Source organism: Rhamphochromis longiceps, linkage group LG15 (assembly GCF_057381845.1).
Source record: "Rhamphochromis longiceps isolate RC_006_pf linkage group LG15, R_longiceps_female_GT1.1, whole genome shotgun sequence".
NCBI lineage: Eukaryota > Metazoa > Chordata > Actinopteri > Cichliformes > Cichlidae > Rhamphochromis > Rhamphochromis longiceps.
In genome coordinates this window covers 42,480,254-42,497,022 of record NC_140571.1, presented here as the reverse complement: position 1 = coordinate 42,497,022, position 16,769 = coordinate 42,480,254, and the positions used below count along the sequence as shown (strand labels likewise).

The following is a 16,769-nucleotide window of genomic DNA, read 5'->3' as shown; positions in this document are numbered from 1 at the left end:
ACAGCCTTCGAAAGAAACAAAATACAACATTTTCCCGTTTCACAGTAAAGTCTTTATAGAGATGTCCAGCAATGAATCTACTGAAGTCTTTCCAAAATGTTCCAGTGTATGAACAGATCCAGAGGTGCTGCACAGTCTCAGGATGGCTTCCACAAAATCCACAGCTCACATTTATGTCCCTTTTGAACTTCGTCATGTAATGATTAGCAGGATAAAATTCATGCAGTATTTTAAATGAGACTTCCTTCACTTTATTCGTTACCAGATACTTGTTAGGAATTGTCCATACTCTTTTCCAGTTAATGTCACTGACAAAGGAATTCCAATAAGAGACCACATGTGGGAAAGTTAGAGATTCTGTCTGGAACAAAGCACGGATATTCTTATTACTTTTACTGTGGTTTGTTAGACAGATTCTTCCTATGTGTGAATCTAAAGGGTTGGGGAGAGAAACAGATGATATGCAAGGCTGAACACTCCAATGGACCAATCAGCATGCATTAGAAGAAGATTGACGTTTTAATGGCCCAAATCTGCTTCCGTGTAGGAAAACTAAAGAATACGAGTCTTGTGTTATTTACCTTTTCGTCGACTACTGTTATTGTATGTGTGTAAGGTGTCTTAAAGCAAGAAAACAATTATAATTTTCGCTGTTTAGCGCCATTGAGTTTACCTCCCGAGCGCCCTCTGCTGTGCCAACGGCTGAACTGCCGTAAGTAATAGCGGGGCGGCTCTTGGTCCACCATTAAAAAAAAAAAAAAAACTACAGTGATTTAGAAACAGTGACCGACAAATATAAAAATGACGTGTCGCTCAAAACTTCCTGTTTGGGGAAGTCGTGGTGACTTCAAAGAAACCCGCTGCTACGAAAGTTTTCGGAGACTTTTCCAAATGTCCCTAAATGATCCACATATGACTGAGCTGTCAGTGGAAACCAGGAAATTAAAGCTTTTCCTGAGTCCCTCCTCCTCTGTCTCATGTAGTAGCTTGTTTGCTTAAAGATCAGCGCACAGGGGATTAAAACCGCATCGATCACTCGAAACAGATCTACCGGATCAATAACTCGGTGAGTGACTGAGCGACATGGATGCGAGCTGCCGGGACTGGATGTCAGCCTTGCCTGAAGAGCTGTGGGACGTTCCTCTCACACACCTGGCCATTCCAGGTACATTCGCACATTTAGGATTCCTCGTGAATTTATAGACGCACAGCGCAGCCAACAGTCGTGTAATTGTCGTATTTCTGTGTTTAAATATGTTGACAGTCACCTGAAGTTTTAAGGCGCTTTAAACACAAAAATATCAAAAGCATCAGTGTTACAATTTTCTACCAATGGAAAATCACTAAATACGTTTACTTAATATTGAAGTAATACCTGGTAATACTTTATGTCAGTACTATTTATTCTACTTTACATGTGTACTTCAACACTAGACTTTTCCTTCCACTAACGTATTTCACAACTACTTTATATTTTTATTATTTATATGCAGTGTAAGAAATGTGTTATCTCTGTGGTTTAAAACTCTGCATATTCACAGACAGATTTGTTTTTGGCTGTGTGCAAACCAGACCACATTTCCCCTGTTTTGGCTACTTCACACTGGCTGCAGCGCGTCATAGATTTCATTGTTTGTTTTTAAGTCACTGGATGGGTTAGCCCTGCCTCACCTTTCTGGTTTTTAAACTATGCACACTCCCAAAAGATCATTGCTGTCAGCTGGCTGGATGCTTCTGGCCTTTACTGAGAAACAGATTAAGGTGTAGAGGACATCGGGCCTTTGTTGTAGCGACACTGAACAGTTGACCTCACCAACCACCACCACCGACATCTTCAAACCCTGTTTGAAAAATCATTTTCATGTGAAGCTGAGCCGTTTTGCTTGTGTTGTTTGTTATTCTTTTAGTTTTACAAAACTGAAAGAATGGACTCGATGTGTGAAGTTAGACCTGGTCACCCTGACCTTTGGGGCTCCCCTCTCACTGGGAACATTGTTTTTTGTTTTAATTTAATTACATTTCTCTGATATTATTTTGATATTTTCACTCACAAATACAACATTGACATACATATTTTACACTCTGGTATTGTTACTTTCACTGAAGTAAATGATCTTCTTTTACCACTGGACAACAATTCAGACTGGGATTGTTACAGTTACACAAAACAGTCATGATCACACACACACACACAGTAAACAACAAAGTCAACATTTATCAGATAAACAAGCAAGTAAGAATTTTTTTGAAGCAACTTGCGCCACAAACCAGTTTCTTTACTTTTAAAATGTGTTCCTGTAGGAAGCCACGATGCCATGAGTTACTGCCTGGACATAAACTCCCCGTTGGTCAGGGCTGAGTCGGACTTTTTCCGGCTCCTGGATGGAGTTTTTAGCTGCTTCACAAGGCCGGCCATTTTTAGATGGGCCACCACACAGGTAGGCACTGAAAATACAACCACTGCGCTGTCACTATGTCGGCAAAGGTGTGAGGACAACTGAGAAGTCAGTGCCATGGGTGCTGAGACGAGACGGTCCCAAGTTTAAACAGGTTGTTTGGTCTTCTTAATATACTTATTTAAAAAAGTTGTTGGCTGCAGACAGAAAGACTGTAAGTTGATGATAGAAAGCAAAAATGGGAAGAAATACATTTAAACACTCCACATGTGAGTAGTCATGTGATCCAGTGTTGCTGTACAAATATTGATTGTAGTACAAAATGCTGTTTATATGCCAAAAAAGTTCTTAACTAGTCAGTGTGCTTTGCAAATGTATTTACAGACCAGGGCCCTGTGCTTCGTACGTCGCTTACTACATCCAAGATCAAATGAAACATCCAAGACCAAACCATCGCGCTAACCGTGAGCGCGCTAATCCGGTTCCCCGAACACACCTGCTGTTGACGATTAGTACAGCTGGGTGAAGTAATGTGCGATCACTGGGTGCGGTAAAAGGGGCTACGCATCGATAGCAGAAACAGTGATCGGCAACCCTTTGATTGGTCGGCGAAAATGTCGAAGGAGTGCGCTCGGCTCGGTATTTTTCGGCAGCAGAGCAAGAACTCCTGAGTGAGGGATTTCAGGAGTTTCAGAGTTAAATCAGAACGCAAGGGAACACTGCAAAGGCTGCAAAAGCAAGGAGAGAGGGCTGGCAGAAAGTTGCTGACAAATTAAACTCGTAAGTAATTTAATAATAATAATAATAATATATTGGATTTATATAGCGCTTTTCAAGGCACCCAAAGCGCTTTACAATGCCACTATTCAGTCACTCTCACATTCACACACTGGTGGAGGCAGCTATGGTTGTAGCCACAGCTGCCCTGGGGCAGACTGACAGAAGCCAGGCTGCCATATCGCGCCATCGGCCCCTCTGGCCAACACCAGTAGGCGGTAGGGTAGATTTATATTACACTATATTATCCAATATTATATTACATTATATTATATTGTTATATTATATCCTCTTTCACATTAGAGCCACAACAGGACCCACTAGAACATGGGAACAAGTAAAAGTGAAATATAAGAATATCCTACAGAATGGTAATATTTATCACTTATATTGCTTTTAGTCTCTTGGAAAGAGACCCTGAAATAATCTGTTTGTTTGTTCATAACAGCAACCAAGAAAAGGGCAGAGCAAAAAAAGACAGGTGGTGGTCCTGCACCCCCTCGTCAACAAGTTGGTTAAGTGAATAATACCCTCACGGGAAAATCGATATCTCTCTATGAGCACACTGTCGCGCTGAGCTAAAGGATCCTGTCTGTCCCGCAATATACGCTGAATTCTGAGGACTCTCCTTATCAATCTTGCACCTTCCGCAATGGGTTGCTCGCGTAAACGGACAGGATATGACTGCGACAGACTTCCCAAATCCACCTTCGCTTTTATAGCCGTGGTCTCTCATCTTGATTACACGAAGTAATTTACAATTACTACTCTGAAATATGAATTACATCTGAAATAATCACATACATGTAATAGAATGTTAATAGTACATTTCCCTTTTTTAGGAAATGACCTGTATGTATCTGTGTGACATCAATAAAAGGATCAAGTGCTGCATTATCTTTAGTTACATTGATGTTATTTATTTATGGTGAAACAGTGGTGGAATATCACTGGTGTCAAGCCAGCCTCCAATTCGAGACTTGCAGTCAAGCCAGCCTCCAGTTTGTTTTACGTTCCCTGTGTATTCAAAGTATTACGGGAATGGATGTGGAAACCGGATTTCAAAATAAAAGCCAACTTCGAGTGAATTAACAGATATGTTAAGAACATAATAACATATAATTTAGGCTTCTTTTTTTTTTACAAACTCTAATGTTAGATCTATATGACACAGCCTTGTACCCTAATTGTGCCCTGTCACTATCAAGGCCATCTTATTTTGGATTTCAAAGTAAAAGCCCTGTGAATCTTCATTTTTGAACTACTCTTTCAATGACTTAATAATGCTCTTAAAAGCAAAAGTCGTATTTCCAAATACTATTTGAACTTTATATCAACACTTTCCAACCACAGTCTTTTTACAGTGATACCATATCAATATCAAGTCAGTCTGATTTTGCCTTTCATAGTAATGGCCCTTTGAAATTGTCCATAATTGACTTAATCTTCTAACGATTCAAAATGCTCTAAAATGAAAAATTCTTGTTTCCACAGGGTAATTCCACCTTAGATCAACAGTATACAGCCCCACAGTGATACCATATCAATATCAAGTCATTCTGATTATGCCTTCCAAAATAAAAGCCTTTTTAAATTGTCCATAATTGACCTAACTTTCAGTGATTTCAAAATGTTTTAAAATGGAAATTTCCTGTTTCCACAGGGTAATTCCACTCCAGATCAACAGTATACAACCTCACGATGTTACCATATCAATATCAAGACATTCTGATATTGCTTTAAAAAATAAAAGCATTTTCAAACTGCCCATATCTGAGTTGCTCCTGGAACAATTTCAAAATGCTCTAAAATGGCACATTCCTGTTTCCACAGGGTAATTCCACTTTAGATCAACAGTATACAGCCCCACAGTGATACCATATCAATATCAAGTCATTCTGATTTTGCTCTCAAAAATAAAAGCCTTTTCAAATTGTCCATAATTGACCTAACTTTCAGTGATTTCAAAATGCTCTAAAAAGGAAAATTCCTGTTTCCACAGGGTAATTCCACCTTAGATCAACAGTATACAGCCCCACAGTGATACCATATCAATATCAAGTCATTCTGATTATGCCTTCCAAAATAAAAGCCTTTTTAAATTGTCCATAATTGACCTAACTTTCAGTGATTTCAAAATGCTCTAAAATGGAAATTTCCTGTTTCCACAGGGTAATTCCACCTTAGATCAACAGTATACAGCCCCACAGTGATACCATATCAATATCAAGTCATTCTGATTATGCCTTCCAAAATAAATGCCCTTTCAAATTGAGCATATACGGCCTACTTTTTTGACGATTTCAAAATGTTCTTAAACAGAATTTTGCTGTTTCCACAGGATAATTTCACTTTAGTTCAACAGTATACAACCTCACGATGTTACCATATCAATATCAAGTCATTCTGATTTTGCTTTCAAAAATAAAAGCATTTTCAAACTGCCCATATCTGACTTGATCCTGGAACAATTTCAAAATGCTCTAAAATGGAAAATTCCTGTTTCCACAGGGTAATTCCACCTTAGATCAACAGTATACAGCCCCACAGTGATACCATATCAATATCAAATCAGTCTGATGTTGCCTTCCAAAATAAAAGCCTTTTCAAATTGCCGATATACGACCTACTCTTTTAAAGAATTCAGAACGCTCTAAAAATGAAACTTGCTCTTTCCACAGGATGAATCCATGTTAGATCAAAAGTGTACATCCACACCATGGTACTACTTCAATTTCAAGTCATTCTGATTTTGCCTTCCAAAATAATGGCCTGTTGAAAATGCCAATAACTTACCTAACTTTCAGTGATTTCGGAATGCTCTAAAAAGGAAATTTTCTGTTTCCACAGAATAATTTCACTTTAAATCAACAGTATACAACCCCACAGAGATACGATGTTAAGATCAAGTCACTCTGATTTTGCCTTCCAAAATAAAAGTATTTTCAAATTGCCCGTAGACGACCTACTCGTTTAACGATTTCAAAATGCTCTTAAATTGAAAGATGCTGTTTCCACAGGATAATTCCACTTTAGATCAACAGTATCCAACCCGACAGTAAAACCATGTAAATTTCATGTTGGTCTGATTTCGCCTTTCAAATTAATGGCCCGTCGAATTTGTCCATATGTGATATACTCTTTCAATTATTTCAGAATGTTTTAAAAATGAAAATTGCTGTTTCAACACATATTGGGTTTTCATTTTGAAAAGCAAAATCAGACTCAATTGATTATGACAGAATTGAATCATAAAGATGATGTAAAAGGAAGCTGAAATTGCCACTAGGTTGTAATTGATAGTACGTTTATATTTTAAGTCTGTGGAAAGATGTCATGGTTGGTTTGCAAGCTGTTTTGTAATTTCTTTATTTAGAATGACATCTTTCCACAGACTTAAAATATAAAGAGCAATTTAAGAGCATTTTGAAATCGTTAAACGAGTAGGTCGTCTACGGGCAATTTGAAAATACTTTTATTTTGGAAGGCAAAATCAGACTGATTTGATATTGATATGGTATCACTGTGGGGTTGGATACTATTGATCTAAAGTGGAATTATGCTGTGGAAACAGCAATTTTCCATCTTAGAGCATTTTGAATTCGCTCCAAGAGTAAGTCATATATGGGCAAATTGAAAAAGCTTTTATTTTGAAAAGCAAAATCAGACTGACTTGAAATTGACATGGTAACATCGTGAGGTTGTATACTGTTGATCTAAAGTGGAATTACCCTGTGGAAACTGAAATCTTCCTTTTTAGAGCATTCTGAAATCACTGAAAGTTAGGTAAATTATGGGCATTTTCAACAGGCCATTATTTTGGAAGGCATAATCAGAATTACTTGAAATTGATATGGTAACATCGTCAGGTTGTATACTGTTGACCTAAAGTGAAATTATCCTGTGGAAACAGCAATTTTCACTTTTAGAGCATTTTGAAATCTTTAAAAGAGTAGGTCGTATCTTGGCAATTTGAAAAGTCTTTTATTTTGGAAGGCATAATCAGAATGACTTGATATTAATATGGTATCACTGTGGGGCTGTATACTGTTGATCTGGAGTGGAATTATCCTGTGGAAACACGAAATTTCCATTTTAGAGCATTTTGAAATCACTGAAAGTTAGGTCAATTGTGAACAATTTGAAAAGGCTTTTACTTTGGAAGGCAAAATCAGAATGACTTGATATTAATATGGTATCACTGTGGGGCTGTATACTGTTGATCTAAAGTGGAATTACCCTGTGGAAACAGGAAATTTCCATTTTAGAGCATTTTGAAATCACTGAAAGTTAGGTCAATTATGGACAATTTAAAAAGTCTTTTATTTTGGAAGGCATAATCAGAATGACTTGATATTGATATGGTATCACTGTGGGGCTGTATACTGTTGATCTAAGGTGGAATTACCCTGTGGAAACAGGAATTTTCCATTTTAGAGCATTTTGAAATTGTTCCAGGATCAAGTCAGATATGGGCATTTTGAAAATGCTTTTATTTTTGAAAGCAAAATCAGAATGACTTGAAATTGAAGTAGTACCATGGTGTGGATGTACACTTTTGATCTAACATGGATTCATCCTGTGGAAAGAGCAAGTTTCATTTTTAGAGCGTTCTGAATTCTTTAAAAGAGTAGGTCGTATATCGGCAATTTGAAAAGGCTTTTATTTTGGAAGGCAACATCAGACTGATTTGATATTGATATGGTATCACTGTGGGGCTGTATACTGTTGATCTAAGGTGGAATTACCCTGTGGAAACAGGAATTTTCCATTTTAGAGCATTTTGAAATTGTTCCAGGATCAAGTCAGATATGGGCAGTTTGAAAATGCTTTTATTTTTGAAAGCAAAATCAGAATGACTTGATATTGATATGGTAACATCGTGAGGTTGTATACTGTTGAACTAAAGTGAAATTATCCTGTGGAAACAGCAAAATTCTGTTTAAGAACATTTTGAAATCGTCAAAAAAGTAGGCCGTATATGCTCAATTTGAAAGGGCATTTATTTTGGAAGGCATAATCAGAATGACTTGATATTGATATGGTATCACTGTGGGGCTGTATACTGTTGATCTAAGGTGGAATTACCCTGTGGAAACAGGAAATTTCCATTTTAGAGCATTTTGAAATCACTGAAAGTTAGGTCAATTATGGACAATTTAAAAAGGCTTTTATTTTGGAAGGCATAATCAGAATGACTTGATATTGATATGGTATCACTGTGGGGCTGTATACTGTTGATCTAAAGTGGAATTACCCTGTGGAAACAGGAATGTGCCATTTTAGAGCATTTTGAAATTGTTCCAGGAGCAACTCAGATATGGGCAGTTTGAAAATGCTTTTATTTTTTAAAGCAATATCAGAATGTCTTGATATTGATATGGTAACATCGTGAGGTTGTATACTGTTGATCTGGAGTGGAATTACCCTGTGGAAACAGGAAATTTCCATTTTAAAACATTTTGAAATCACTGAAAGTTAGGTCAATTATGGACAATTTAAAAAGGCTTTTATTTTGGAAGGCATAATCAGAATGACTTGATATTGATATGGTATCACTGTGGGGCTGTATACTGTTGATCTAAGGTGGAATTACCCTGTAGAAACAAGAATTTTTCATTTTAGAGCATTTTGAATCGTTAGAAGATTAAGTCAATTATGGACAATTTCAAAGGGCCATTACTATGAAAGGCAAAATCAGACTGACTTGATATTGATATGGTATCACTGTAAAAAGACTGTGGTTGGAAAGTGTTGATATAAAGTTCAAATAGTATTTGGAAATACGACTTTTGCTTTTAAGAGCATTATTAAGTCATTGAAAGAGTAGTTCAAAAATGAAGATTCACAGGGCTTTTACTTTGAAATCCAAAATAAGATGGCCTTGATAGTGACAGGGCACAATTAGGGTACAAGGCTGTGTCATATAGATCTAACATTAGAGTTTGTAAAAAAAAAAAAAAAAAAGCCTAAATTATATGTTATTATGTTCTTAACATATCTGTTAATTCACTCGAAGTTGGCTTTTATTTTGAAATCCGGTTTCCACATCCATTCCCGTAATACTTTGAATACACAGGGAACGTAAAACAAACTGGAGGCTGGCTTGACTGCAAGTCTCGAATTGGAGGCTGGCTTGACACCAGTGGAATATCGCTGTTGCTTTCGTATAAATGAAGCAGACATACCTGCGTGGCCGCGATCTAATCCTGTTTACATAAAGTGAACCTGCTCCCGAGCAGGTTTACGCTTACGGCTCTGTTGCTATGACAGCAAGTCCCGGATGGGCTTCGGGGAACCGAACGATCCAGGATCACGCGAAATCGTCAACAATCTAATCCAGCTAACTTACTTAGCGAGGTACGAAGAACAGGCCCCAGGGCTCAGGAGCCAAGGTCTAAAAAAACGAATCAAGAAAACAGAAAAAGTGCAGCGATACTGTTTTTCACAGTTACTGCTGCTGTAGGAAATAAAAGGTCACGTGCCTGCCAGGTGCGAGCTAATCAAATGAACTTTATTAACTGAGCATCAGCATGCGTGAGTATCTCTGTAAAAGCAGAAGTTGTGACAGTTTCCTGGCCTGGAACATGCAGGTGTGTGTTGACAAGTGTTGACAGATTATTCCCACGTTAAAAACATGCAAAACAGCTGCCAACAGCTGGACATCCCTTCAAATTTCCGTCAGTGTCAAACCCTGCAATGTTCAGAGAAACGACAGAAAGCCCAAGAGCTGCATCTCACACTCAACAGGCCTCAGTTAGCATGTTAATCGTTAAAGTTCAGGATAACAAATTAGAAAAAGGCTGAAGGCTGTTTGGGAGGAGAAACCTTCTCTCTTATAAGAACATGGCAAAGCTGCATCTGAACAATCCACAAGATTTCTGGATCAGCGTCCTTAGGAGACCAAAGCGGAGATATTTGGTCATCATGCCAACTGTCAGGCACGGTGCTGGACATCTAGAGAAAAAGAACTATTGATTAAAAATATATCATTTGTATCTAAACGCAAATGATAAATCGTTTAAACTGGTTATGATGTAGAAAATGAGTGTTAAATAAAGTACTTTGCATGTGGTTGAAACAGGTAAGCTGGATGGAACCATGTAGAGTAAACCGAAGTTAGTCAGTCGAAAAAATGTTTGAAATGAATGCACGCAAAAATGGGAGGTGGTGTTGATGACGAGGTCATTGAATCCAGGACTGGTTTCAGTGACGCCTCCATCAGGAAATCATGTTGACCTCTTTCCTGTCAGGATAAAACGATTGAAGAACAGCTTTCAATGGGGATTCGGTACTTTGACCTTCGTGTTGCACACAAACCAAACGACTCGTCCAGCGACTTGTACTTCACACACGTCATATACACTCATGTGACCGTACTGGTGAGTTTAGCACTTTCACCTGACAGTTAGTGTTATTAGAAAAAACAAATCACTACTGCACAATTTTTTTCAAAGTTCAAGGTTCTGCTGCACCTGAATAGATCTCATTTCTATTGGATTATATTATTTTGAGATGCAACAGAAAGTCTTTTAAACAATATTAGCATTTACCAGCTGGTACAGATTTTATCAGTTTTTGCTGGAGTTCTTTGTATGTCAGTTTATTTAGAGGTGGAGATTTCTACAAAGAGCTTAAAGGGTTCGGTTTATTTTTAAAAGCGTAAGTCTGGCTCCTCTGGTAGTTACAGTGAGTATCCTATTTAACAGGAAACACTTGAGTCTGTTGCTGCTTGGCTCGAGGCTCACCCGAAGGAGATCGTTATCCTCGCTTGCAGCCATTTTGAAGGAATGGATGACAAATGCCACGAATCGTTCATTTGGTCCCTGAAGAAACTGTTTGGCTCTAAGCTGTGTCCCCAGAAGGTGAGCTTGTCTCTCTGCACAGGTGATTTATGGTACAAAAAATGTCTGGTGCACCGGGACTTAAGAGTGGCCCGCTGGTCCTCCACAGGAATCGGCGCTGACCTTGCGGAGTCTGTGGGCGTCGGGTTACCAGGTCATCCTCTCCTATGAATGCCAGCTTGCAGTGAGACATCAGGAGCTGTGGCCTCCCGTCCCTTACTGGTGGGCCAACCAGCGCAGAGCACATGGAGTCATGACTTACTTGGACTGGCACAAAGACCTGGGACGTCCAGGTGAGTTTGGACTGTAGAGATTAGATATGTATGCGCGTCAGTGGCTAAAAACTCCGTTTTCTCTCCTCAGAGGGCTTCTTTGTGTCCGGCCTGAACCTGACAGCTGACAGATATTACATCACCAAGAACCAGAAGGAATCCCTGCGGACGCTCACCTACAGCAACTGGGAGTATTTGAGGACATGGCTTGAGGAACAGAGTCCCGGATCAGACGCCGGGAGCCTCAACATCATCGCGGGAGACTTTGTGGGTTCACTGCCGCTCTGCTCTGCCGTGATTGCACTGAACCAAAAACTTTGCCGGAAGAACTCCAGACGGATGAAAAAGCATTATTAGCCACACCAAACCTCATTTCCTGTGTTCCTCGGTGTCTCACAGTTTACGTGAATTTTTGTCTCCACTAAGACTTGAAAGAACTGTAACTTCTGTCTGCCTCAACATCAACTCATGAGGGCATTTTATGCTTAGTACAACCTTTTTATTCCTATACTCGACTAGAGTGGCTTCGTGAAACCCTCAGTTTACCATAAAAACAAGCTGTTTTAGCCCCTCCCCCTTTAGCCAACTTTCTTCGGACTTGCTGCCAGTCGCAAGCAGAAGGTTTTCACAGCAGGTGTGTGTAGAAAGAGATGAAACTCTGAAACTGAGCATTTAGAGCCATCTGAAGTTTGCCTTTTATCTCTCGTGGGTCATTTGTGCATCTGAATCTTTGTGCAATCTGAGTTTTTACAAGAAAACATTGTAACAGATTTGTATCATTATATATTTTAACATACTGTACAGTAAAAGCAGTCTTTTCTTTAACTGAGGTACAGTCCATTTTTACTTCTGCTATCTCGCCCTTCCTCCCCTCTCATCTGCTTCCAAACAGCTTCTTGTAGCGCCCATGAGCAGCGGTGCTGATGATGACCTTGACAACGGCCGAACCTTCGTCTGCATCCACCTGCACGTCCTGAACGGTGGCCTCTTTGTACAGCCAGCTGTGGAAAAGCATACACATGTTACCACACGTGCTCCATTGATCCAAATGATACGCTGACACAGACAATCCCACCTTAGCTGAGGAGAGCTCAGGTTAACTTTGAGATCTAAAATTTGTTTCCCCGTAGCCTTTAAGATCTCCTCCTCCACTGCTTCCTTCAGCTGTTCCAAGCCCCTCCCCTCCAGGGCTGATATAGGCAGAGCAGCGAGCTCTGCAGACTCGTAACTGAGAGACAACCATAACAAAACAGGTCAGAAATATGTCAGCCATAATACCAATAATAACGTAGTACATTATAAGCAGGTCCTGATGGAAGTTACTGTATATATGTGCTGATGACAGTGGTAGGTGAGCTGGTTTTTGCCCTTACTTGGTGAGGAGATCAGTTTTATTGTGGACCTCTATCATGGAGTTCATCAGCCTGTCGGGCATTTGCAGGTTCTTCAGGACATTCAGCACGTTCACCTTCTGACTCGCTGTCTCTGGATGGCTGATGTCTCTAACATGAATCAGAAGATCCTGAAATGATGAGAAACACAACCACAGTCTCCCGTTTTAAAATGTGCAACTTTACAGCAGTTAGAAGTCTGTCAGGAGTTTTCCTGTAATGCAACTCAGGTCAGAATAAATGACACTCAGACAGGTTTGCAGGTTTAACGTGCACACGGGTGAGAGCTCAAACGGAGACTCACACTCCGCAGCAGTTGCCACCCTTTATTTATACTCAAGCATGTTTGCGTCACAGACACATGCAAGAAGAGATAACATATAACGATCACAGACCCATGAGTGGAAGAGATAACATACAAAGGTAGAGACTTTATGCTGAGCTTTGCACAGTGTAACTTCTCTAGTACAAAGAGCAAACACATCTAGAGAACCTCAAATGAAATGTACTTCTATACATAAACATAATAAAATCTTTCAACAAAGACGTTAAAAGTCGGCTTGGCCCCTACAGTTTTTATTCAGGGGTGAATTTAAATTTAATTAAAGCTTACGATGGTGTGGCTGCTTCGACTGCCACGAACAGTTAACCAAAGTCACACAAGCGCACCAAACCTGGACAACAGACAAGTGGAAACACATGGCTTGATGTCGGCCGCGACATTCAGAGGTTAGGGACAGAATTTGGTACGAACAAAATGAAAGCAGCATCCTTTCCTGTATCAACAGCCCGAACTGTTTCATTTTTTATTGTTTACGCCAAGTTTAGATTTTTATGTTGGATCGCTAAAATGTTTTTCACACCTCGTTTTAGTTCTTAGTTTTACTCCTGCAGCGAGTGTGTGATAAACCTCGGTTTGCTACGTACCGAATGCTTAATATCTTCCAGGGTGGCAGCGAATGAATCGATGAGCTGGTGGGGCAGCTGGGACAGGAAGCCGATGGTGTCCACATACAGAACGGTCATGTGACTCGGCAGCTGGCCAGCATGGACGGTAACGTCCAGTGTGGCAAAAAGCTGGTTTCTGGGCTGGAGGCCGGTGTCCCCCGTCAGAGCTTTGATCAAAGTCGTTTTTCCTGGACAGATGAAATCAGAAGAAACGTGTCACTGTTGTGGATGCTGTAACATTTAACACTTTATATGAAAACAATCTGCTTTTTTACTGGTCTTCTACGTTTCCAGCCTCTCACCACAGTTGGTATATCCCAACACTGAGACGACGGGGAACTCCCTGTGTCTGCGCTGAGATCGCAGGAGGTGCCTCTTTTTCCGAAGTCTTTCCAGCGCCAAGCGGATCTTTATCTCCCGCTCTTTCAACAGCCTCTGCTGGATCTCGTACAGCGTCTCTCCTGAAAGGACCAGAGACTTTATATCATCATTTCCCAGCAGTACGGCTTTCTGCTCATCACTGATACAAATATCTGGCCGGGAAACACAGCCACCGTAGGAGCGCCTAATGCTCACTTCCTATTTTGCAAATAGACTGTATATAAAAGATGGACTTAGCCACCATGATGTTACAAAGTGGTCGATAAGATTGATTGTAAAGCCAATTGTGTTTGAAGCTGAAGCTCAAACCAGACCTGACGCCCCCTGCTGGCTGTTAGAAAGACTGCAAATTATGGGAATAAGATGCATGCCTCAATAATGGCACGAACATATAACTGTATCAGATCCAAATTGAAGAAAACTGATCATATATTATTAAAATTGTCCTGGCATGGTTTGTGAAGCAGAAGGTAGCTCCATGGTGTAGTGGTTACCACCTTACATGTGACAGCTCCTCGGTCTGGGAGCAGATGCACAGCCAGCCTCAGGGGTATAAAATTTAGATTTAGATTAAAAAGCTATTAGAGTTTATTATACTATTAGAGATTAGAGTTATTTTAATTAACTGGAAACAATATAAAATAAGTTATTTCAATGTGGGTAATTGGTGTAAGGGCTTTATGGATTCAGAACCAGATATTATGTCCATGATTTATATACAGTATTGGTAACAACCAATCAAAAAGAGACATCTATACACACAGGTAGACTCGTTTCCACTGTGGATGCTGCATCACCTGATCCGCCAATGTATCTCGATCCTCCGCCCTGTTGATCCAAGTTTGCCATTTCATTTTTCAGCCGTGATCTGCCATTAACGTACCAAATGTGACTTAACACTGATAGGAAGGCATCATCATAACAGACTGAAACATTTTACAAGCCACCCACAGGTAGCAGTGTAAGGTACCTTAACAGAGGGATCTCTGCCAGTGAGATCTGAAGCTTGGCTTCTTTGGTTCTGGCGTTGCAGCGGAAAATGTGGAGGACTACTGAGTATCTGTCAAACACTTTGACCCCCCAGACTTCCTCAAAGTCCCTCTAAACAGAAATGAGTAAGAAAAATAAAGAAGAAGAAAAAGAATCATCAACAAAAGAAACCTTTCATCCAACACAGCCAGAGTTTTCAGACATGCTCACCTCAGACAAAGGAGTCAGACGCTCAACATTGACGAACACAGCAGTGATTCCTGCTGTTTGCCTGATCCTCTCTGCAGGGAAACAGCAGGTAATTCACATGTAAGCAGCACTTGGTCTAGACCTTCTGATTCACCGGAGTGGATCATACCTGTGAGAGTCTGGAAGTTCCCTTTCCCAAATATCCTCTTCTTCTCTGGAGTCTTGGTGGAGAGGATCATCTTGTCCACCACAGTCCAGTTCTCCAAGGTGTTCACAAGCCCCTCAGCCTCGGCCATCATCAGCTCAGCTGCAAATGTAACGGTGCAAACTTGTGATAATCTCCACTGGTGTATCTTTGTTCTTGGAGAGCAATCATAGCTCAGGATAATTGCCTTAAAACTGCTCTCACTGCAGCCTGCCAGACTTTCTTCTTCTTGGCTGCCTCTCACAAACAGAAGCTTTAAACAGCACATGGGTGGAGCTCTAGCAGTGTTTAATATGACACCTACATTAGTCAGAAAATAAGGAAAAACATACATTTAAATCTACTTTTTCCATCTGGCTCATCTGAGCATGTGTGTGCTGTTACCTGTAGTCAGATGCTGTTTCCTGCTTCCCCACTTCACATCTGGGTGGACGATGAACACCCTGTGCTGTTCCTCTCCGATGCCTGCAGGAATCTGCTGCTGGAACAGCTCCTCCACCTCGCTGTCCTCCAAGAAATCTTCATCCTCGCCCTCCTCATGAAACCCGTTGCTGCTGCCGAGGTCATCTGTGCTCTTCGGCCTGAACGCGGAGAGCCCAAATGCCCTGGTCTGCAGGCTAGTTGCCCCTCTCTGCCGCTGACAGGTGTTGACTGCATGTGCGTGATCAGGTGTATGCAGCAGTCTGCAGGTGGCTCGTGCCCCTACCTGACAGCTCCTCGTGCAGGATCGCTGCAGGACGGGCATCCACGAGCTAATCCTCCTCAGGGCTGTCAGGAAGCTCATCAAACCCTGAAGTTCACACAACGTGGATCACCGCAGGTCACACACGCGCGCTGCTGACGTCGTTCTTCTACAGGCTCACCTGTAGAGATCACACTTCCTGTTTGGTTTAGAAAACATAATTTATTTCAATAAATATACAAAAAGTTGGACTATGACTGATTATGAGCGAAAGGACACCAGGATCAGCCCGTGAGTAGCTGTGTTTTGAGTTTCGTGGGGCTTTTGGGTTTTTTGGTCCCCGCGTTTTGCCTTCCAGTTAGCATTTCCTCCATGAGTTCGCACTAAACGACAAATTTACCGTCAGTAAAGGATTTTAAGCTAAACAGAGACACCTGAATGGGATAAAACCTCATTTACATTTAAGATTATTCGCTTGAAAAATAGCGCAATAAGATTTTTTTTGATCCAGTCTGGAGGAAAACGTTTCCTGGAAGACTAAACCCGGGGATGTGAGTATGACTTACCAGTATTTCCTGTTTGCGTCATTTCCTCTGTAGTTATGTTTCCACAATTTTCTAAAACACAGCTGATTGTCAAAATAAGAGTTTAAGGTTATTTAAAAACACAGTTTTAATATTTATATTCAGTGTTT

At 40.5% G+C, this 16,769-nt stretch overlaps 2 protein-coding genes across 3 annotated transcripts; one reads left to right on the top strand and one right to left on the bottom strand.

Moving 5' to 3' along the window:
- Positions 1-797: 797 nt before the first annotated feature.
- plcxd1.2 (phospholipase C, X domain containing 1, tandem duplicate 2) lies at positions 798-11,909 on the top strand. 2 transcript variants are annotated; one of them, XM_085381746.1, is made up of 6 exons: positions 798-1,165; positions 2,302-2,438; positions 10,427-10,555; positions 10,883-11,038; positions 11,127-11,310; positions 11,381-11,909. In XM_085381746.1, the coding sequence occupies exons 1-6, from the start codon at positions 1,084-1,086 to the stop codon at positions 11,644-11,646; spliced, it is 954 nt and encodes a 317-aa protein (XP_085237872.1). In that variant the 5' UTR covers positions 798-1,083; the 3' UTR covers positions 11,647-11,909. The 2 variants fall into 2 exon arrangements, with proteins under 2 accessions (XP_085237872.1, XP_085237873.1); XM_085381747.1 differs by lacking the exon at positions 10,427-10,555.
- Positions 11,910-11,945: 36 nt separating this feature from the next.
- gtpbp6 (GTP binding protein 6) lies at positions 11,946-16,389 on the bottom strand. Its single transcript, XM_085381741.1, has 10 exons — positions 15,778-16,389; positions 15,358-15,495; positions 15,210-15,280; positions 14,980-15,110; positions 14,807-14,877; positions 13,931-14,089; positions 13,608-13,816; positions 12,663-12,811; positions 12,365-12,517; positions 11,946-12,290 (listed from the first exon to the last, which is right to left on the bottom strand). The coding sequence occupies exons 1-10, from the start codon at positions 16,175-16,177 to the stop codon at positions 12,164-12,166; spliced, it is 1,608 nt and encodes a 535-aa protein (XP_085237867.1). The 5' UTR covers positions 16,178-16,389; the 3' UTR covers positions 11,946-12,163.
- Positions 16,390-16,769: the final 380 nt, after the last annotated feature.

Bases quoted from the DNA above. Each gene is read 5' to 3' on its own strand.
- plcxd1.2 (XM_085381746.1), top strand. From the start codon at position 1,084: ATGGATGCGAGCTGCCGGGACTGGATGTCAGCCTTGCCTGAAGAGCTG. The intron at 2,439-10,426 runs GTAGGCACTGAA...CTTTCCTGTCAG, and splicing joins TTAGATGGGCCACCACACAG to GATAAAACGATTGAAGAACA. The intron at 10,556-10,882 runs GTGAGTTTAGCA...CCTATTTAACAG, and splicing joins ACACTCATGTGACCGTACTG to GAAACACTTGAGTCTGTTGC.
- gtpbp6 (XM_085381741.1), bottom strand. From the start codon at position 16,177: ATGAGCTTCCTGACAGCCCTGAGGAGGATTAGCTCGTGGATGCCCGTC. The intron at 15,496-15,777 runs GTAACAGCACAC...TTACATTTGCAG, and splicing joins GAAACAGCATCTGACTACAG to CTGAGCTGATGATGGCCGAG. The intron at 12,518-12,662 runs GTAAGGGCAAAA...GTTGTCTCTCAG, and splicing joins AAAACTGATCTCCTCACCAA to TTACGAGTCTGCAGAGCTCG.